This window comes from Solenopsis invicta, chromosome 7 (assembly GCF_016802725.1).
Source record: "Solenopsis invicta isolate M01_SB chromosome 7, UNIL_Sinv_3.0, whole genome shotgun sequence".
In the NCBI taxonomy this organism is placed as follows: Eukaryota; Metazoa; Arthropoda; class Insecta; order Hymenoptera; family Formicidae; genus Solenopsis; species Solenopsis invicta.
The window spans coordinates 17,227,232-17,250,372 of NC_052670.1; the positions used below are offsets into that span (position 1 = coordinate 17,227,232).

Below are 23,141 nucleotides of genomic sequence, written 5' to 3' on the forward strand. Positions count from 1 at the left end.
ATTCTATTCGAAACTTTTACCAAGGCCGCTAATCTTCGCTGTTCCCAGCAAGCCGCGAGGTTACGACTTGTCGTCTGAGCATACCCCGGATTCACTCAACGAGTTTTTCCGGTATGAATAAGTGTTGTATCTCTTACTTTGTGGGTGTGGGTGATTCACAATTAAGCAAGAGGGATATTTATAATGCAATGCCGAGTTTATTGTTACGGGATACAGACAGACTAAAAGAAAAAGACTGAATACATAGATTGACTCTCTGGGAAGGCCCGGAAGGTTACCGGATAATATAGATGGGTCAGTGATCATGAAAAGAAAGGCGGCTTCTTATTGGTCGAGAGAGGTACACGGGTGTAGTGTGCGAAATGCATATGGCGGTAATTCCAAACATAACATTTCCTCCCCTCAACGGAAATTCTCCCGATTAGCGACTTGGAGAGAATCTGTTCGGAAGACGACGATCCCTTGTCGATCTCCGAGGAAGAACTGGAGGTGAGGCGTGCCCGTTTCTTATAACGCCTCTATCGGATGCTGTTGATGGGATCTGTTCTGAAACCGTTGTTGTACGAGTCGAAGTCCTTGGTTGTGGCACTGGAGACGACTGTATTTTTGCGTTCGTAGGTGCCACCGGTGTGTGTGCTTCCGAAGTATCCGGATAGAATCGTACTCGCCGGGGTTGACGGCTTTCCCAATTGTTACTCACATCGGGTGCTGGAGTAACATTGGATTGCTCTGTCGTCTTACCTTCTTCATGTCCTCGAATTTGATCTATATGGCGTTTGAATCTTCGACCGTTGTAATCAATCTCGTAATGAAGGTCTCCCAGACGAGTCGTGATAATTCCTCGGATCCATTTATCCATCCTAGGATTTCCCGAAAGGAAATATACGACTTGAGTTGGCTTCAGTGAGCGAAACGTTGGAACAAACTGTGAGTTCCACTTTTGAGTAACTTTTGTGAAGACGTCATCAGGTCGAACCAAATCCAAGCGTGTTCGTAATGTTCGACCGAGGAATAGCTGTGATGGTGATTGTTCCGTAGTTGAGTGTGGTGCGATGCGATAATGACGAAGGAATCTGTTTAGATCCTCTTGAAGTGTACTACGAGTAGTCCCCATGGCACGAAGGGCAGCTTTGACTGTCTGCACACTTCGTTCGGCTTGTCCATTGGTGGAGGGATGATAAGGCGCTGTTAACTTGTGGTATTTAACGCCACTGGTTTGTAAGAACGATTTGAATTCAGATGACGTAAACTGCGTTCCATTGTCTGAAACTACAGTGGTAGGAACACCGTGAGCTGTGAATAAGTTATCAAGAATGGCAATTGTTGCAGCCGTCGTCATCGAGTTGGTCGCCTTGACTTCAAGCCATTTGCTAAATGCGTCGGAGACAATCAAGAGCATCATTCCAGCGACGGGACCGGCGTAATCGATGTGGATACGTTCCCACGGTCCTTTGGGGTAGTCCCAGTGATGCTGACGAAACTTTGGGGGAGCATGTGCATGTTTAGCACATTCAACGCATGATTTCGCAGTACGTTCAATTTCCGGATCGATGCCAGGCCAATAAATAAATGATCGTGCCATTCCCTTCATTTTAACGATACCTAAATGTGCCGCATGTAGATCATCCAGCATTGCTTTCCGTAGCACGAGTGGTATCACGACACGATGTTCGAACACCAAACAATTAGAGGCCAGTTTATAGGCTGACTCCGGAGCTTTGTAACCTGCACGTTCGAGGTTTTGTCCTGTTTCTAGTAATTTGATAATTTTTCCGAGTGCAGGGTCCTTTCTTGTTTCTCGAGCGATTTGTTCCGCGTCGATTGGTAATTGCTTAATTTGCTTAATGATGAAGTGATCGAATTCATCTCCATCGAACTCTTCCTTCTCTCGTGGCGAAGAATCCTGTATGGCGTTAATCGTTGATGATAGTGATGCTCTGGAACAATAATCAGCGTTAGTATTCTCTTTCGTGGATTTGAAAATCACATCAAAGTCGAAATGAGCTAAATAGTCTGCGTAATTAGCCATTCTGCTAATACATAGCACCGGTAGCGATTTTTCTGGATGAAGGATTTGAGTTAGTGGCTTGTGATCAGTGATCAAGGTCCAATGACGAGCGTAGAGATAATGGAAGAACTTCTGTACAGCCCAGACGATGGCAAGCGCTTCTTTGTCGATCTGTGGGTATTTCTGTTCTGTAGTAGTCATCGTACGACTGGCATAAGCTATTGGTCGCTCCCGACCATTGCTGAGACGATGTGAGAGTACCGCGCCCAAGCCTGTTTTGCTGGCATCGGTTGCCAAAAGTAGAGGTAGCGACGGGTCGTATGGCATAAGGACTTGAGGTGATATCAATGCTGTTTTGATTTCCTTAAATGCCTTTTCTGCAGCAGGCGTCCATTTGAAAGTCTCCTGACGAAGTATATCTCGCAGCGGACGGTCTCTCGTCGAAAGATCCGGGATGTATGCATTGTAGTATGTGGCTTTCCCCAGAAATAATTGGAGTTCTTCATGCGTTGACGGTTTCGGCGCATCTCGGATTGCCTCAATGTGTTTATCCGATTTGTGGATGCCCTGAGCGTCGATCTTATGTCCTAGAAATTCCACAGAGGGTGATGCGAAGACGCATTTCGTGCGATTGAGTCGTAAACCATGAGAGCGCATTCTTTCCAGCGTTTTTTCCAAGGTTATCATTAGATCGGCAAAGTTATCGGCGAAAAGTAGTACATCATCGAAAAAATTGCGTACTTTAGGAAGATCTTGGAGGACAGACTCCATCCGTCGTTGCCAGATAGCTGGAATATTTGCGGCGCCGTACACTGCGCGTGTCGGTCGAATCAAGCCATGTGTAGGTGTGTTAAGCGTAAGCGCGTGACTGAATTCCTCATCCACAGGAAGATGTGAATACGCATCTGTAATATCGAGATGACAAAAGGTTGTTGCGCCTCTCATTTGATTGAATATTGACTCAGCCCTCGGGATCGGATGTTCATCTATAATGATACGCGGATTAAGTGTTGGCTTGTAATTACCCGTGATGCGGATTTTGCCATTTTTCTTCGTTACAACGTGCGTAGTCGACGCCCATTCTGAATAATCGACTTTTTTGTAGAGTCCTGACTTGATTTTCGCATCGATTTCCCTCGCGTAAGCATCACGGAGTGCGTAAGGTATTTCACGTGCTTTGGCGAAGACTGGTGTCGCTTCTGGTTTCAAATGTATCTTGACAGGCGGGCCCGATAGCTTCCCTGCTACGTCGTCGAATACATCTTGAAATCGATTCAGGAGTTGATCTAGCTGACCTTTTTGCTCTGCGGTAAGACAGGGCGGTACCGTTGACACCGCGTGAATCCCGTCTGGCGATGAGAATAGTTTTGCGAAATCTATTTCGTGGGTGAAGTGTGAGATCCATTCTCGACCCATGAGCGTATCGAAATTACCATCCACCACGTATAAATTAAGCCTCTTGGTAGTTCGGCCAATTGTGACATTGACTGGCAGTCGTCCAATACAATTGATTTTGTGAGACGTATAACTGGCGAACTGTCTATCGGTTTTCTGCAACAAACATGTAGGCTTAATGGTATGTAACATTTTTTTACTTACGATACCGCAGGGTGCTCCAGTATCCAGCTCCATCTCTAAATTATGGCCATCGATCGAGACATTGATCATTCGTTTCCGTGCTAGGTTGGAAGTGTTGATGTCATTGACCTTGTTGAAGTATTGAATAGAATCGACGTGATCTGCTGGTACGAGTGCGTCAGAAACTTGATCGGATTTTTCTTTCTTCTTGGATCGACACACTGTAGCGATGTGTCCCTTAATACCGCAATTATGACATTCGGCATCTCGGAATTGACATTGACTCCGTGGATGGTCTCTACCACATCCTTGGCATCGCTGGTCCTGCTTCTTTTTTGAGAAATCTTTCTGCTTGTGTTGGTATTGCTGCTGTCGATTGCGTGATGATGATCTCTGGCGTCCTTGTTTGTTGCCGTACTTTTTTTTCGGTTGTGTATAACCTAGTTTATGCGTAGCTTCGGGAGCTGGTGTCATCGTAGTTTTAACCTCATTAGCGGTAAGTCGAGTTGCTTCAAGAGTGTGTGCGATATCAAATGCCGCGTCAAAAGTTGCCGGTTTCTTTGCTATAATTTCGTCGCACGTGTCACTAGATTCGAGCCCATGCAATAATTGTTCTATTAGCATTCTGTCGAGAAATTCTCCGTACTCGCAGTGAACTGCACCTTGCCGTAAACGAAGAGCAAAACTTGCTACCGTTTCGTCTTTTTGTTGGCAGATTTTCCGAAATCGGATGCTTTCCGCAAATTTATTTTTAGCGCGATCTATATGGTTCTTAAGGGTATCCCGTATTTGCTCAAATGTGAGATCTTCAGGTGATCGTGGGCTTACCAAGAATTTGAGTGCCTGGTTGAGCTCTGTTCCCATGTGAACGCGAGCGAAGTTGGCCCAATGTTCTTCGGCGATTTTACTTAATTTGAGTGCCCACTCGAACCGTTTAAAATAATCTTCGACGGTGGCCCCATCAGAGGATCGATATTCACTTATTTTAAACGATGGTGGCTTTGAGTGCGTGGAGGTTGTGGTCCCCGTTGTCGATTCCGCGGCCATTCGTGTTGCTTCTCGAATCGCTTCCGTGAAGGCGGTCGACAATGCCATCAACGCTTCGGGTGTTAACGACATTTTGCACGCTTGCTGTTTTGCTGATTGATCTCATTCCACTGCTGACACCACTGTTGTATCTCTTACTTTGTGGGTGTGGGTGATTCACAATTAAGCAAGAGGGATATTTATAATGCAATGCCGAGTTTATTGTTACGGGATACAGACAGACTAAAAGAAAAAGACTGAATACATAGATTGACTCTCTGGGAAGGCCCGGAAGGTTACCGGATAATATAGATGGGTCAGTGATCATGAAAAGAAAGGCGGCTTCTTATTGGTCGAGAGAGGTACACGGGTGTAGTGTGCGAAATGCATATGGCGGTAATTCCAAACATAACAATAAGCTTTATTTGGCGTACTTTTTACAACTATTTACTGATTATTAGGTGGAAAAAAGAGAATCGAGACCCATTTTACAAGTGTTTTAAAGTGATCTTATTATTTTATTTTATCCAAATTCTCTTTATTCAGAAATGGCACACAAAAAACTTGTAATTTCTTGCTTGATAACATCACAACTTCAATATGTGACTAGTCAGGAGCCTTAAGGGTCAATTTAACAAAACTTTGGTTAACGTAATCGACCGATTAATTTATTAGAATTAACCATTTATTATTTCATATAACAGACAAATGCGGTTGGTTAATTCCAAGGGACTAATTAGTCAATTAGGTTAATCAAAGTTTTGTTAAAATGGCTCTTAAAGTAATTAAAATGACTAACAAGATCAAAAACTTGGTGTACATATTAAGATGCAATAATTCACCAATGTTTAACAATCCGTTTGTTTTCTGTTCCTAAACTCTCTGAATTAGCGTACACTTAAAATAGGTAGATGTTTGAAAGTTAGCAAAAGCAAGAAGGAACGTTCCAGTGCAGTCTAGTGCAAAAATAGAAAACAAGCCTAATATAAAAATTTAGATAAATTAATGAAAAGATTTATATCACAATATTTATAGAAATATGTACGAAAGCAGAAATGAAATAACAAAGGAAATGTTAATAATCACTTATCATTAATAATAATTTATTATTTTGAAAATGTCAATGCCAAAAGTTCCTATATTTAAAAAATATATACAGAGTGTCACAAAATATTTATTTATGCTCTCGTGGGTTGATAAAGCAACTAAAACTGAGAAGAAAAGTCTTTTATTATTTTTCAAAATTTGCAATAGTAACCAAGATAAAATTTAATATAGCAAATGAGCATATACTTTCCCTAGCCACCGCACACGGGGATCATCCGTCCATCGCCAAACCATAAGCAGCCGCGGCAGGCGGCGCAGTGAGAAAAGAGAAGTAGCAATGGCTGTCTTACCCGTTACGAGAGCATAAGTAAATATTTTGTAACACCCTGTATAAATGAAAATCATGTAATCCCACTCCAATTCTTAAACTGGAATATCATCAAAAATGATAACACAAGAATAATAAATGTGAAAAATTTATTATTAATTTTTATAATACATTTCAATGATTCAAATCTTCTATACATATATAGATTTAAGTTCTCTTGGGTATGTAAACCCAATACACCACGGATTATGCCGAATCAAACATACCGACACCTAGCAGTAAATTTCTACGAGAAAAATGTAATGCTAGAATAGACGAATTTTTTGTCGCGAAAGTACGCAGCAAGTAAGATTCCGAGTTAGTTTTCACATCTGGATTGTGGGATACGTTGACATCTTCCAAGCTCATCTCCTCCGCTAATTTGGTAAAGTCCCATAATTTCAATGTACAATCTAAGGAACCTAGGCAAGACAATACAATCAATTAAAACATTTGCATTTGTATGCTTATGATTTACATAAAAAATCTTGGATAAATGGATCATGAGCAGTATTATAAATCATGGTAATTTATAGACATATAATGCACATGTAACTATAGATTAGCACTGGCAGTAAATTTTAGAACACAGCCATTGTGTCATCAGAAAAAATTATAGGGCTAAAGGGGGATTGGGGGAGATAAAAAGTTATGATCTTTGTTCAGTAAACAGTATTATTGTTCATTATTGTTTTCTAACATTTGTAATAATAATATAAAAATATGATAGAAAATGACATAGAAGTATATTTTTATGATGCATTAATATAGCATCAAAATCCAAATATTTTTATCATAAAGGCGTACTATGCAGTAATGGCGAGTCCTCATTTTGACATTAATCAGCTATATTATAATAAATTAGTTTTTAATATCAATGAACTATTATAACATATGATAATATATTTATTCTCTACTAAAGTTTTTTTGGAACTTAAAACTATTATGTGTACAACTTTGCTTCCGCTGTTTTTTTATCGACATTCGAGGTTTTATTGTAAAAAACTGGTTATACATTTACGATTCAAAATATTGTCCATCGCTAGCTACTACATTCTCCCATCTTTCGAGCAGCGTACAAATCTCACGTCGAAAAAACTGCTCATCTTTTGAAGCGATCCACGTATCGATCCAATTTTTGACTTCTTCATAAGAACAAAAGTGCTAGTCAACCAGACTGTGTGCCATTAATCGAAACAAGTGATAGTCAGAAAGAGCAATGTCTGGAGAATACGATGGGATAGGACTTCTCATTTCAACGTTTCTAAGTACGTTTTGACTGACAAAGGATCAGGTAGGATTTAGAAAAGGTAAAGGGACGATGAACAATATATACGTCATGAACTACGTGATTAACAGGCAATTCGGTTCTTAAGTCAATTTTTAGTAACATTGTCAATTGATAAAATATATTTAAATATATTTGTAACTTTTTTATTTTTGCTTTATTTATAAAGTTATAGCAATTTTAAAACACAGTCGGGCGTCTGATCGTTTGAACGCTCCGGAATTGCCCGAGATTATCCGAACTCAAAAATGACGTCACGATGTTGTTGCCGAAAGTATAGTATGTATGCACATAGTACTTAGTACAGCTGTATGCTCAATTTTTATTTAATTTGAACTGCTGTACTGTTATTACAACAAATAAACATGAGTTATCGATGGGGTTTTGTGTTCTTGTGCAAAAATATTACGAAAAGTGCACCCGCTAAAGTATTTGTGACAGTACTACGCGAAGAAGTAATAAGGTAGTTGCGGTTTCGATTGGCTCGACGTCCGCATGAATCAACAAAATCGAATTATTTTTGTTGTGATGATTATTTTGTTGTAAATATTCAATATCAAACCATTATTTCCATTAGTATCTATATTTCTGAAGTTTTGAGGCTAGGTTATGAGAATAGTATCTAAGAATGATATGTTGTACAAATAATTCTTTAGTTGATATTTTCTAACTAAATGATGACATGGAAAATTATATTCGTTTCTCTTCAATGGGCCTATAAAAATGAAATCTGGAGTTATGCCACATATTTTTTCCTGTCAACTCGATAGAGAACGAACTGCAAATTATTCCTTTCAGCTTACTGACAATGAGATACGAAAGAGGTTACTGATATTTTGGCTGCAGGATACTCTTCGTTTGATGTTAGAAATAAATGAACTTACATTGCAGCTTTTGCATTCCCTAACTTCAGCAGCGTTAAATTTGTCATTTTCCTTATAAATAAACTCACAAACCATAAATACGTCTATTTTAAACAAATTTGTTAAATCAGCTTTAATAAAACCTGATTCTAAAATATTTGCCAAATTTGAAACTACTTTTTGTTTATAATTTGATAATAATAATTGTACGAAACTATCACACAGCAGAAGGCTCGAAGCGCACGGAAAAGGAACAACATCGTGACACCAATAGCGATGCGTTTTCATCCATTTGAATTTCTATGAATATTTGAACTTTATTATTAAAAAAATATAAACAAATTAACTGATTTTATTTTAATAAATCGTTATCATAGTACATATTTTGATAAAACAATTAAATTTTCCAATTCAAAAATTTATTTACGAACCCAATGGGAGAAAAAAAGGAAGAAAATTAGTGACACTGTTTGTGGATTTGAAAGCAGCGTTCGACTTGATGAGTAAGGATACGGTAGTAGATGCAATGAGGGACAGAGGAGTGAGGGTGGGTTTGGTGGAGAGGGTGGAGGAATTACTGAGGGAAACAAAATGTTAGATGAGAGTGGGGGAAGTAGAAGGGGGGAGTTTCTGGACGGCAAGAGGAATGCAGGCAGGGATACCCGCTCAATCTCTTGTTGATTATTTCTTGAATATTTTGAATAAATAATAATTATCCTGATAAAGATAAAAAAATTATCTTGATTACTATCATACAATTTTTAACAAATAATGATAAACATGCATTTACAACATTTTTCTAATAAATTGTATTAATGTAAATCGTATTAATCAATATTTTCATTTTGAATTACCGCGTTTTGACTTATGGCTTTAACCAATCGTTCGACACTTTTATAACGACATAACCAATAACATTCAGTCAACTGCTTGATATCGTCGAGTGAACAAGTGTTGTGTGATTGTACGGCGGGTCCCGATAGCGTACATCCCGATAACACACAAACCACTCACAATGGCAGATGCCTAGAGATTTTCCGTAGGTTGGGTTAGATAAGTCAAGATGATTGGTTGGTGGGCTATCGGGATGTGCGCTATCGGAATTCTCCTGTGATTGTAACGTAAATACGTGTTTCTTCGAGTAATTTTAACGCATCGAATGATTGTAGTGATTAGAGTAGTGATTAATAGTAATTAATAAAGTCGATCGATCGGTTCATCGCGTAGTTCCGCGTTTATCGATCAAGTGTAGAGTAAATATTGTAAATGTGGTGAAATATGAAACAACTTCGAGGGATAGATCTGGATAAAGGACAAATTTAAATTGAACTGTCGCATCGTGGAAACAATAAGCTGATCGCCATGTGCGTAAGTAAACGTGCTTAAACTTGTTCAAAGACCCCCCCCCCCGTCTCTCTCTCTCTCTCCTGTCTTTCCTTTTTGTGCGTTTTAAAAGCTACTTTTAACTTGCAAGTGCACATTTAACTAATTTAATTTGCATTAAATTTTATTATTCGCGGGCGTACATTCATTATAATAATGTAAATTTACTTGAAGATTTCACGGTCATTCCGATATTTGACGGCCGAATGACAAAGCTCGAAATTTGACAAGTTAAATGTAGCATAATTAAAGTGACGAGAGAAAGAGAGAGAGAGGAAGAAAGGGAGAAAGAGAGGAAGAAAGGGAGAAAGAGAGAAAGAGGGGGGAGGAGGGGAGAGAGGGAGAAAGAGGGAGAAAGAGAGTTTAAATAGGAATATTTTTGTCAGTCATTTGAGCGCAGGAAGCGCCTCACGAAAACACCCGTGTGTAACAGTGAGTCGCGCCGCCCCTGTTTACCACTTGTATCCGACCTGTCATACGCTAACTAATTTTTATTGTAACTTGAAAACTAAGCTCCGAACAAATTTTTGCAAAAGGAAAAATTGTCTCAGAATTTGATTACGAATATGCCAGCTTCGGGACCAAGTTATTTTGAATCACCCTGTATACCGCTAAAGCCATCTATTAGAAAATGGCGGAAGCAAAGTTGTATATCTAATATTGTATATTACTATTCCTCTCAACTTCTGTATACATAAAAAAGTCAAGTGTTCAATCATTGTCCAAAATTTCTAATAGTAAAAATACTCGTAATTCTTTACGATTGCAAATACCTGAGACTAGAATATTGCCATCTCGACTAAATGATAGACAGTGAATATTAGCCGTATGGCCGGATAAAGCTGCGACAAGATGGCCATGTGCTAAATCCCATACAAGCACGCGGTAGTCCGCCCCAGCTGATGCTAAAAAGCGTCCTTCTGTTGAGAAAGTTAAAGAAAAAATCGGCCCTTTATGCCCAGTCATCAATCGGACTTGACTACCAGTTACACAGTCCCATAATCTTACAGTCATATCACTTGAACCGCTTGCGACATAATTTGAATTTGGATGAAATTGAATTACCTGTAAAGATAATTGAGTAACAGTCTCGTCTAACGGCCAAATAAATAAATTAATGCCAGTAAATGTTAACTCACATCAACGTCTGAATAATGACCAGCAAATATTCGTAATGGCTGATGAGAGTCAGTCGCCCATAGTCTGGCAGTTTTATCATTCGAAGCACTTGCAAAGTAATAACCATGTGGTGAGAATCTCACACACCACACGGGAAATAAATGGCCTTTGTAGCACACCACACATGTCCATGTGTGCAGCGACCATAGCCTTACTAAAGAATAAAAAAATTATTGTATCAAAATTATGTTTGTTATATAAATAAACTATTTTATTGTTTTAACAAGTACATTAATTTAATTTAGTGTATATTAATAGATATTGACAATTATACCAATAATAAATATAAAGAAAAATTTAAAAATAATTAGAAATAAATAGAAAAATTATTTCTGATTAGAAAAAGATAATTAGATAAAACATAATTAGGAAAAGAATAATAAATATGATAATGTAAAATATCTACTTGCATTAAAATGTACGTTTATACAGTAGAGTCTCCTTAACTTTGACCCTATGGACGATAAGAGCGGAATGCCACAGTTATATAATACCCTCACCACAGCACGAGTCTAGCAATCATCGTGTACTTGCGCAAGCAAAGTACACGATGATTGATAGACTCGTGCTGTGGTGAGGGTATTCTCTAAAAAAAGGGGGTACAATATTAGTGTTTGTGCAAGTATGTGTGAAGGAATGCAAAGATTATAAAGGACCAAAATTAAGGAGGTTTTACAGTAAAATATAACACAAATATAGAATGAATGTTTGTGCAATGAAATAACGTTTCTATTAAGATTTAAACATTAATTTTTAATATGTATATACATTCTATAATGTATACCATATTACTTATATACTTATACCATTCTTATATATTCCTTATATATCTAAATCTAAATATAATTAATAATTTTGTACAACTATTTTATAATTATTAGTATATTTTATAAATTATCAAAAGAGCGTACAAGTATGATGAACATAAAATGAAGTACAAGTTTAATTGCATTGTTTGTTAATTAAAATTTTATAATAATTACAGGAATATCCATGTACAAATCATTATATTTATATATAACTCTTACAAATATTATTAGCTATCATAATTTAAAAGAAAAAAATACATTTACTTATAAAAAAAACATTCTTTTATTATTTTATACAAACTTAATTTACAAATCAAATATTAAATTTAGAGTAATTTAATTTAAAAATTTTTGACTGATTTAAAGAAGGTAAAAAAGTTTAGAATGGACAAAAAGTCGGCAAACTTTAACTTGTTAAAATAGATACGAGAATGAATTGAATATAAAATCCTTTTATGATCTATTTATATTTTAACAAAGTAAATCTAGTTTTGCAGAGATAATTCGAGAACAAAGATAAGATGTTTTTTTTTAAATTAAAGAGTATTAATTTTTTTACAGAACTACCGTTAATTTTATATTTAATATATAACAGCGCTTAAGAAGATATAAAATGAGCCAGGCCTATTAATAATGCTAAAATAAGAATACACAGTTAGTAACAAATCATAATATTTACATTTTAATGACAGACGACATTTTGACTTTTCATATAAAAGTCAATGTCCTTTGATATTACAAATTTAAACCAGTAACAAATTCTTTCAATTATACTATATAAGTGTGTGAATTGTTCATGTTTCAATTCGATTTTTTTACACTTGAGACTTATATACTAAACAATACCATCTGTTTGGACCGACAAGACCAACGGTTAAAAAAAAAAATCGTTTAACTTATGGACACTAAAAATCTCTAGTCTGTTCCCGTCTAGTTCGTGATTATACAACAATCTATACAATGAGAAAAGAATAAATTGTTTTTTAAAATAAGCTTGAATATGTGCAGAAAATAAAGTAAATGGATATAAATACGTTACATCCGAGCATTAATTTGGTAGCACATATAGTTAGGAATAATAAATAGTATAATTGTAAGAATTCATTACTGGTTTAAATTTGTAATATCAAAGGACACTAAAGATAACTTTTATGTGAAAGGTTGAAATGTCGTCTAAGATTAAATGGTAAATATTGTGATTATTAAATTGTGTATCTTTATTTTAGCATTACTAACCGATCTGGTTCGTTTAGCTCTTATATATTAATTAAATTAGTAATTAGTAATAATATAAAAAAAACATCGTTTTATTACTTTAATTGTTTCAATTTTATATTGTTATTTACTTACATTTTATATTAATAAAAACATTCTACTCGTTTGTGTAGTATTCTACGCCACTTACAAAATTTCTACTAGGTTTAATTTATTCTATAGCTTATATATCATTATTACAAAAAAATGTCGTTTAATTCAGTTAAATATGTTGATTAAATCACTTTGTAATCACTTTGCAAAATCGCGATTTACACCAATTAGTGTGTCAAACTACGGCAATAGTTTCATATATTAATATTTTGTAAATTGGAAAATAGCTTTTTTATTGTTAATATTAAACATAAATAGCCCACAAAAAGAAAACGTACTTCGTATTCAATTAATTCCTATGCTTATAATAATGAGTTACGGTTTATCGAGATTTCGCTGTTATAAATTTTTCTATACTTCTTATTATAATTTTTAAAATTAATTTTTAATTTAACATACATTAATCTTAATAAAGCCTTTAAATGATTTAGTTTTTTGTTTATGCAACTTTTAACTAAATTAATTTTATAAGCCATTAACTTTAACTTAATTTAGTTGAAAAAAAATATTAATAATTAAAGAAATACATATAATGTAAGTCTTACTTGTAGTATCCTCTGATGACGAAAGTAAAAGATTTCTATCTGGACTAAATGAAAGACTGTAAATTGGTCCACTATGACCATAGAGATGTCTTGCAGTCTCAGATGTTCGTTCATCCATCATTCTAACCAATACATCATCTGTAAAGTTTTTACACACAGATACAATACACAAATTTTAAAATAATATAAGTCAAGATTTGATTTTATGCATTACCTGCTTCTCTATTAATGTCTTGTAAATCTTCGCCCGTTTTCATCAATCTTAATTTTTGTGGGATTAAACTCCATACCTTTATGCCAGAATCACTAAATCCGGTAGCTAATAAACTTGAGTCTTCTGCGACTTCTGCTGCTGTTACACTAAATCAATTAAACTATTAATTAAATAAAACGAACATTTGAAAGTAGATATTAAGAGAAAAATTTGTTTCGTGTACTTACGTATAAACAGTATTTAACATTGTATAAAAGCATATAGATGGTAATGTGTCAGGTCCAAGGATAACTCTCTTTGATGCTTCTCTCAACGCTTTGACTTTTTCCATTTTATCTGCATCTTTCCTAAATTGAAAAGATGTAAGTTTTGTGTAAAAGACAGATGAAACTTTTTGTTGATTTTTTTAATGTCCACAGTAACAAATTATTAACAGTTTATTAAAGACTTTACAAGATATATTGAACATACAGATTGGGCAATGGCATTCTGCCCACAGGTGGTGCATTCGGGTCAGATTTTGTCTTCTTTGAAAACAATGGATCCTTCTTAGCCTTTTTCTTCTTCGGTTTATCTCCATCTCCGCCACCTGTGTCATCTTCCTCTTCTTCGGCCGGTGCCATACACTGAATATCAGGTTCTTTTAAAAGTCCGTAATATACTTTGGCCTTGTTATCTACATTTTAACAATTTTGTTAATAGAAATTCTTTTTTATAAACTATAAAAATAAAAAAACAATTTTTCTTTCACAAGGAATCGATCACAATCGTCTGAAATCGATACAATTTTCACTACAATAAGTAGTTAAACACAGAAATTTAAGAGACATGTATTTTTTGTTGGCTCAAATTGAAATTTAAGAAATGAAATAACTACACACGCACGTACGTACGTACGTACACAAAAATAAAACTTATATTTGATTAAGCTATTGTTAACAAAACAGTAAGACAAAAATATTTTAGACAATATTTTAGATAATTTTTATAGTTTTTTTTATATATTTTTTATTATTTATACATTTAAATTTAAAAAATCCAATATTTTTAAGAATATCTTCTTTATTGTTTTTATAAAATTTAAATTTTTATTGAAAATAAATAGATAAATACCATAATCATAATAGATAAATACCATATTAATTATAAAAAAAATTGAATCCTGAAATGAGTTAGTTTTTATATGAATAGTTTATGATGTGGCAAACAAAAGATATCATAGACATTAATGGATATAATTTTTAAGATATAAGGTGCTTTCCAGCAACGTACATAGGCGACACTATGTAACATAGTGTACGACTCAGTGCTTTCCAACTATGACACAAGTCAATACAATCGTACACAACTAAAATGTTTGAACTGTCATTTTGTGCCATCACATTAAACATAGTCATAATATCATGAGGACGTCATGGCATTTATCACTTATAAGATAGCCTTATGATTTCATTACAATTTCTGTGCTTGGTCAAAAAATATAGGTTACATTAATCTAGCCTTGAGAAGATCACTCAATGTCAAATTCATATTTACATCATATGTCGCCTTTAATATCCTACAACTTTTGTTTGAAACATTTTTCTATATCTAGAGTCGTTTTCGAGATATAGGACTTGGGACAGACTTTAGAGACACCTTGTATATGTATGTGTATGTGTGTGTGTGTGTAATCACGCGCGAAATAAATTCACGTGTTCAAATAGCATCTATTAAAAATCGCTACAAACTTTTGTTTCAACTCAATAAATAAAAAGACACAAAACTTTTATTCAAGACATTTTCCTATATATCCTAATACTTCGTTGAAGATACTACAAGTAATACTTTATCAGAGGATACTACAAGTAATTGTTTGAAATCAAATATAAGCGCTACCTTTAAAGGTTGTTTCTTAGATTTTCGTGTTTAACATCACATTTCAATGAAAACTGAAATGGTTCTGGATAGTTATCACCAATCTCTTATACAAAACCATTTTATTACCTTGCCTAGTGGCTTCTCCAACCATAGCTCCAGATGTTGCTTCTATCTGCTGTTTATTACGAGCAACACCCTCATACATATCAAAATAAAGATGCTCCTGTATGATGTTTAATAAAACACTATGCTTCTTTTCTTGCAAATGTCGTTTTAATATTGAAAGAGTATCGCGTGACATTCTGATTATAAACTGATTAGATCTGCAAATAAATGACAAGTTTAAATTATAACATTGTTTATACATCATTAAATGTATATTTTTCATATTGCACAAAAACTATTAAAGAAAAGTCAATAACAAGCATAAAAAGAAATACCGTATTAGATATGTTAATTGTTTATCTATAACTCTATATTATAAATTAAATGTAGACATTATGACTTAACGTAATTATCCTCAGTCAATTCTACTAATATCTACTGACTATACATTATTCAAAAGAAAAAAATAAATCAAGAATAATGAAAGTAAAAGTAGCAAGTCACATCAAAAGTCAGATATAACTAACAATATGTGATGATTTTATAAATAAAAATTGAAAATTAGACAAACATATAACGTATTATAAACAAAAATCGGATTGAAAAAAGTGATAACCTTTATGATAGAAAAATCCCAAAGGAATAAAATTCAATAAACGAAAAAAAGTATAGCCAATCAGATAAAATTCCATTAAATTGTTGAATTTAACAGAAATTTGTATAGCAGGGCGATGTGAAGTAAAGTGGGACGGGTTTTTGTTTGCCTCCATAGAAGTGTCAAAAAATTGAATTTTTGAAGAATCATAACGATTGTTTTCACTAGAGCAAAAAACTAAACTTTCTATAATTGCAGATTTTCAGAGTTATGATTTTAAGTTGTACTTTTAGCTATTTTTTAAAAACGAAAAATTTTAGGCTTTTGAAAAATGGTGGGATAAAGTGGGACATCAAAGAAATTCAGTCAAAACAGCCATAAAAACCAACTTAAATCGACTTCTATGTTTAATCAACACTTCTAAATAATGAATACTTGAAAATAGAACAATAAAATCCTTCCCTCTCTGTCTCTCTATAATGGCTAAATTTTCTCCGTGTATAAGTAATAACATGCAAAATAATTAATAAAATTACTTTATTTACACTAATCCTTCAAGAAAACATAAAAAACCCACTTTACCCCACAACATTAATTTGCACGCAATCATTCATTAGCAAAACTAGATTAAGTTTCTACATTCTTTTTATTTAGAAAAATAATAAAAAAAATGATAACTGCACATAACTTTCCTTTGTTAAACACTTAAAAACTTGCTTAAATCACGAGTATTATGAACACAAGAAAAACTTTATGAAAATAACTTTTAAGATCGATCTTGTACAGCAACAAAATGTTTGTACACAAACTCCAATGGCTAATTGAAACATGAACTGTCATGATAAGCAACAGATGACAGTTTTTCGTTTTACTCTACTCACTACTGTATAGAAATTTTGATGGTGTCCCACTTTATCCCACATCATCCTATCTTTCAGATTGTTGTTATACTCACTTAAAAGTGTCAGTTAATTCATTTCCTGCCATTTGCTCTCGTTTTGTTACATTGGATAATCTCTTTAAATCATCCTGATAATATTCTTCTAAATTTACGCTGAACTTTTCCATGAGTTGTTTTGCTTCTTTGGAATGATTATTATAAACCAATTCCAGATACATGTGTACCAAAACTGGATATAATATGGTGCCCAACTCATGCTATTATTATATATGGAATATAAAACCACATAATATAAATTTTAATTAATATTATCATTATATCAATGAAGGGTTTTCTAAAGCAAATAATTCCATTCTTTAAAATCTAGATTAGCATATCATTTTCTATCAATGTCACACTGTAAACAATTTTCTTCCAAAAACCAAATAGGAAATATACACACACACACACACACACACACACACACACACACACACGCACGCGCACACACGCACGCGCGCGCGCGCACACACACACACACACACACACACACACACATATACACATAGTAAACATAACATTTTTGCACGAGGGGAAATTCACAGCCGGCATTGGTGTACAAAATTTCGGCAGTGGACTGCCGAAAAAAGTAAGCAGTGATCTATAATATTGACGGCATTGTCGTCAGTGGTTGGGGAGTGGTGAGCTCATTTCAGAGTCGGTTTTTCGATCATGGGGTTGAGCACAAAAATTTTTGAATACTTCGGGAAAGCTTTAGAATTCTTGTGCAGGCATTGGCGTATGATAATGGGCACGCGGTAGTGTTCATAATTGCATGGCATTGCCTTAATTTTAATATAGGATTGACGGCATTGTAGGCATTGACTAACAATAAGCATTGTCGGCAGTGTACAAAAATGTCGGCAGTGTTTTACAGCAATGCCAAAAATCGGCATTGGTGTACAAAATTTTGGGTTGTGAATTCCCCCTCGTTTTTGCAAGAAGTAAACAAGTTCAGAATTTTTTAATTTTTTTAATAAATTCTTAAAATATTAATCAAAATCTAAAATTTTTATAAGGCGCCAATAAAGTCTGATCATAAAACTGAAGGTGCCATTGGAAAGATAATTGAAATTTAATTCCCTTCATTTTTGCTTTAAACCATTTTGACATATTTCTCACCTGTGTTGAACTATAATGGAAAATGTAAAAATGCTTTTTCCAGTCAGATTTGGAATGACTGGTTCCAAATCGGATCATCCCTTGGTCCAAATCAGACACTTCTATTTTTACTAGCTTTTAAATAAAATTTTACAAGATTTTAATGTATTTCTTTTAGTATTAAGTAAAAACTACCAGCAATTTAACATTAAAAAATAAAAATTTTATTAAAAAGAAAAAAAATTATTGATAGTTTATACAATTAGACGTTTTCTGATTATGTTATGATAATGTTATTATATAATTAGGGTTGAAATCAATAAAATTCAATTATTCCGAGTCTGATAATTCACAATATTTTACTAAATTAACATTTAGGACCAGATTTAATTGGTCAAACACCAGAACTACGATTAGGTTACAATTTCAATGTAAAAGTCTGATTTGGACATGATTCTTTTTGAACTTTGGAACAAATTTTACAATAAACCACAAAAGTGATCACATATCGCTTGATATTTTTGAATTCTACAATCTTTAATTATCGTAAATCAATTATCTATTAAAATTAGAATTTTATAGAATCTCTTAAATAATAATTTACAAGGATTTTTTTTTAATTTTTGCACAATGGCTAAAAATACATATTCGCGTCTATTTTATAAATATTATGACAAAGAACTGTCAAACTGCTATTACATGTTCAATGTCTTATAAGGACTTTACATTTTAAATGGCATGCAAATATGCTAAACCATTTTCATTTAAATTAAAAAGGTCCTATTTGGGACACAGTCTGATTTAGCCCATTCTCCCCTATATGTCAAGGAAAAAATTATATAAAAAGAAATATAAGGGAATGTTTTTTGTTATAAGAGCAATTAATAAGCTTTGTTAATAAAAAGTGAAACAATTATAAAAAAGACATGTAAAATTAAGGTTAAAAATTGTATGAAAAATGTGATTTCTTACATAATGTTTTGTGTTGAAGATGAATCTGGTCACTGATATTTTATCACGTCGGGTTTTTAAGAAAATGGGATAAAATAGTGCAAAAACGACGATTTCGATTGTATCCATAAAAATATTACAGAGAAAGCAAATTATTTTCAATATTTTAATCAATGGCCTTACATATATATAGTATCATCCTTCTTATCAATTTTTGTTTGTGATTTTTTTTCGCCGAGAGATATACATACCAGTTAGGAATTATGAAAATATAGGAATCTAATTCTTTAAAAAGGTATTCTAGTTTGATTAATTTTTTTTCAATTAGTTTTTTAATCTTTATACTATTAAAAATAATCTTGTGAAACGCTTTAATGAATAGTTTACCATTGTTTTTACATTTTGAAAAACGCAATGTATAGGCCAAAGAATACACAATTTTACGCAACGTAATGATGCATGGAATAACGTGCAAGGTCTTTATCAATTTGTTTGAAATTAAAATAATCTGTTCTTTCATCTCCAAATAATATATCAAAATTTGTAGGTTTTTTTATGTAAGTATACTATACAATAATCTTATATGTTTGGACAAGTTTCCTTGTTGAAATTTTCTCTAAAAAAATATAATTTTCAATACAAAATAAAGTTTTCTGTATTACTACAATGCGTAAGAATATTGTAGTGACAGTAGGAAGATGCAGAGGTATAGCAATGAGCGTTTACATACACTATTAGAGTCATGGCTCACTTACATATGCCTGTCTAAAGGATGGCGCTGGCTAGATTAGCTTTACTTAGTAATTACTGCTTTATTAATAATAAAAAAAATGGTTCAAGACTTTTTAACTAAGTCTTTTTACAAGGAATAATACCATATAATTAGTTATAATACCATATAGAACGTTTTTAACAAGAAAAATATTGAATATACTATTATAGGGTTTACTACAATAAAATAAATTATAAAAATCAAATCTACAACAAAAAACTTCTCATCTTTAAATTTCATCATGTAATCATTGTGTAAATATGGTAATTTTTCTCTGAACATATAATAAGTATAAAAATAAAGCTGTAAACTTGAATATTTTGAAAACCCATATGAAAGAAGAAAACAATAAAGCTCTAGATTTGTTTGGTTTATTATCTGTTTGATTTTGTTATTCCATTTTGTTTGATTTTTGCTAGTGCAAAATTGTTTATGTGTTGAACACTATTTATAGAAAATAATTTGATATATATATATATATATATATATATATATATATATATATATAATGCTTTTTTAATGAACTTGTTTGGTTTTTTGTGAGACATCCTTTACTTGCTCACATATGTTAATGTAATTTTCGCTTACCTTATAAATGTCCAAAGCTCCTTCTACAAACTTTTTTAATTCACTGTAAGCTTTGTCATATTGTGCAGGATCTCCCTCGCTTTTGTAAGCGGAAAGGACACTGGTCACATCGGAATCAGATTGTTGAGCATCATCAATTGAGATGTCAGTAAGATTAGCTTCTTTTCTAAACAATTCCTCAGTTCCCTAAAGGATAAAACGAATTTACAGCTTGTATATTTCTAACAACGCGTATAAAATTTATTTATTTTTTTAACAATAACAATGATAACGTAGGTTAAGAAATGCATGTTTGAAAATGCATAGATATTTTGACTTACTTTTAAATTGTACTTCTTCAAAAGCTGCAAAACCGCAAGCATGGTATTTTTATCGTTATCCATATTTATACAATTTCTTTATTAACAACTGAGGAAAATAATCTCAAAAAGATTTCTTAAAAACTTGAAATCTATCAAAGCGTCAAAGTGATCAAAGTCAACTAAAGCCAGTGTTGCCACACAAAGAGAATGGAGATCCCTATATTTTATCCCTAAATTAGACAAAATCCCTCAATTTAGTCCGTTTGTTTTCTGTTCCTGAACTTCCTGAATTAGTGTGCACTTAAAATAAAATAGATATATATTTGAAAGTTAGTGAAAGCAAGAAGGAACAGTGCAGTTTAGTGTAGAGTCCTATAGCGTTTTTCATTGGAAAAACTAGTGCGCACTGAGTGTGCACTCGCCGCTGGCAATTGGACGTTTCGATTCGCGCGATGACGGTGCCAACGGAAACGCCCAATTACCTGCAGTAAGTGCACATTCAGTGCGCACTAGTTTTCTCAATGAAAAACGCTACTATATAAAGAGAGAAGCGACATTGATGTCCGAAGCTCTGATTGGTAATCTGATTGATACTTGATTGGCTAAGCGAGCAGCCATATTGTGACCACAGCTGTTTGCAGAATGATACGAATGGTGTTTGATGACGTTAAAGCGGTCCCAAAATGGCGGTGGAGGACTCAATTGGATACTGAAGGTTGTGGTGGGGGTTCGATGTCGCTTCTCTCTTTATATAGGACTCTAGTTTAGTGCAGGAATAGAAAACAAGCCTAGTGAAAGCAAGAAAAAACGTTCCAGTGTAGTCTAGTGCAGGAATAGAAAACAAGCCTAAAGCCCGTATAGCCCGTATCAAACTACGCATTGAAGATTGAGATTGAAGATTAAAGATTGAAATTTGACTAATAAAACAAGGAAATTTTAACTCCTTTTATTTTGATTGGCCAAAGCTCAATTTTTAATCTTCAATTTTCAATTTTCAATGCGTAGTCTGATACAGGCTTATCAGACTACGCATTGGAGATTGGGATTGCATTGAGATTGCGTATTGGAGATAGGATTTTGACCAATCAGAATACAGAAAGTAAAGATTGAGATTACAGATTGGAAATAGAGCTCAAGCCCGTATCAAATTACGCATTGAAGATTGAAGATTAAAGATTGAGCTTTGGCCAATCAAAATAAAAGGAGTTGAAATTTCCTTGTTTTGATTGGTCAAATTTCAATTTTAATCTTCAATCTCAATCTTCAATGCGTAGTCTGATACGAGTTTTAGTCTATTTTCTCAATCTTTAATCGCAATGTTAGCCAATAAAGCCTGCCGCAGACGACACATTTTTTCTTACGGATTGCTTACGTGCTCCTATACTGGCAGTCTTAAGCCCGTATCAGACTACGCATTGGAAATTGAAGATTGAAGATTAAATATTGAGCTTTAGCCAATCAAAATAAAAGGAATAAAAATTTCCTTGTTTTGATTGGTCAAATTTCAATCTTTAATCTTCAATCTCAATCTTTAATGCGTAGTCTAATACGGGCTTTACGTGCTCCCGTACTGGGCACGTATTACGCATTTGTTCGGAATCGATTCCGATCGGAATTATACCGTTTTTCCCTACATTTCTATTGTGTTTTCTAGGGAAAACGGAATAATTCCGATCGGAATCGATTCCAAACAAATGCATAATACGTGGCCTGGAAATAGGTAGCTTGTGGCGTTCTTACACTCTTTTACTTACACTTACACTTACACTTTCTACACTTGTTATTGATTTTCCTTGTAAAAATATTCAACTATCTTTTATTACTTATAGCGTTTTTCATTGGGAAAACTAGTGCGCACTGAGTGTGCACTCACCGCTGGCAATTGGACGTTTCGGTTCGCGCGATGACGATGCCAACGGAAACGCCCAATTACCTGCAGCAAGTGCACATTCAGTGCGCACTAGTTTTCCCAATGAAAAACGCTATTAGCAACACACTAAACATCTGTTGTTATAAACATTTACTTCTTTATTATTATTCTGCCTGTCAAAGAGCTTACACGTTTAAATAAATATCACACACTTAAATATAAATCTAGTTATTTATTTAATAAGTAATCGTTACAAGCTTACGGGCTACGCTACTGGCTCGCGTACTGGATTTTTGTAATAGATCATGTCCTATTTTTCTTACGTGATTCTGTACTGATTTATTGTGAAAGCCAATCAGGACGCAGTCTGTATAGGTTGTAA

General features: G+C 33.8%; 2 protein-coding genes across 2 annotated transcripts; both read right to left on the reverse strand.

Annotated features, from left to right (window-relative positions):
* Positions 1-421: 421 nt before the first annotated feature.
* On the reverse strand, positions 422-4,705 carry LOC120358289 (uncharacterized protein K02A2.6-like). The gene has a single exon (XM_039452021.1). The coding sequence runs from the start codon at positions 4,703-4,705 to the stop codon at positions 422-424; it is 4,284 nt and encodes a 1,427-aa protein (XP_039307955.1).
* Positions 4,706-6,119: 1,414 nt separating this feature from the next.
* Positions 6,120-21,097, reverse strand: LOC105202997 (transcription initiation factor TFIID subunit 5). Its single transcript, XM_039451728.1, has 11 exons — positions 20,908-21,097; positions 20,588-20,773; positions 17,191-17,393; positions 15,662-15,858; positions 14,147-14,351; positions 13,903-14,022; positions 13,676-13,821; positions 13,462-13,599; positions 10,700-10,893; positions 10,334-10,625; positions 6,120-6,448 (listed from the first exon to the last, which is right to left on the reverse strand). Exons 1-11 carry the CDS (start codon positions 20,968-20,970, stop codon positions 6,234-6,236), a joined length of 1,959 nt encoding a protein of 652 aa, XP_039307662.1. The 5' UTR covers positions 20,971-21,097; the 3' UTR covers positions 6,120-6,233.
* Between the last annotated feature and the right edge of the window lie 2,044 nt (positions 21,098-23,141).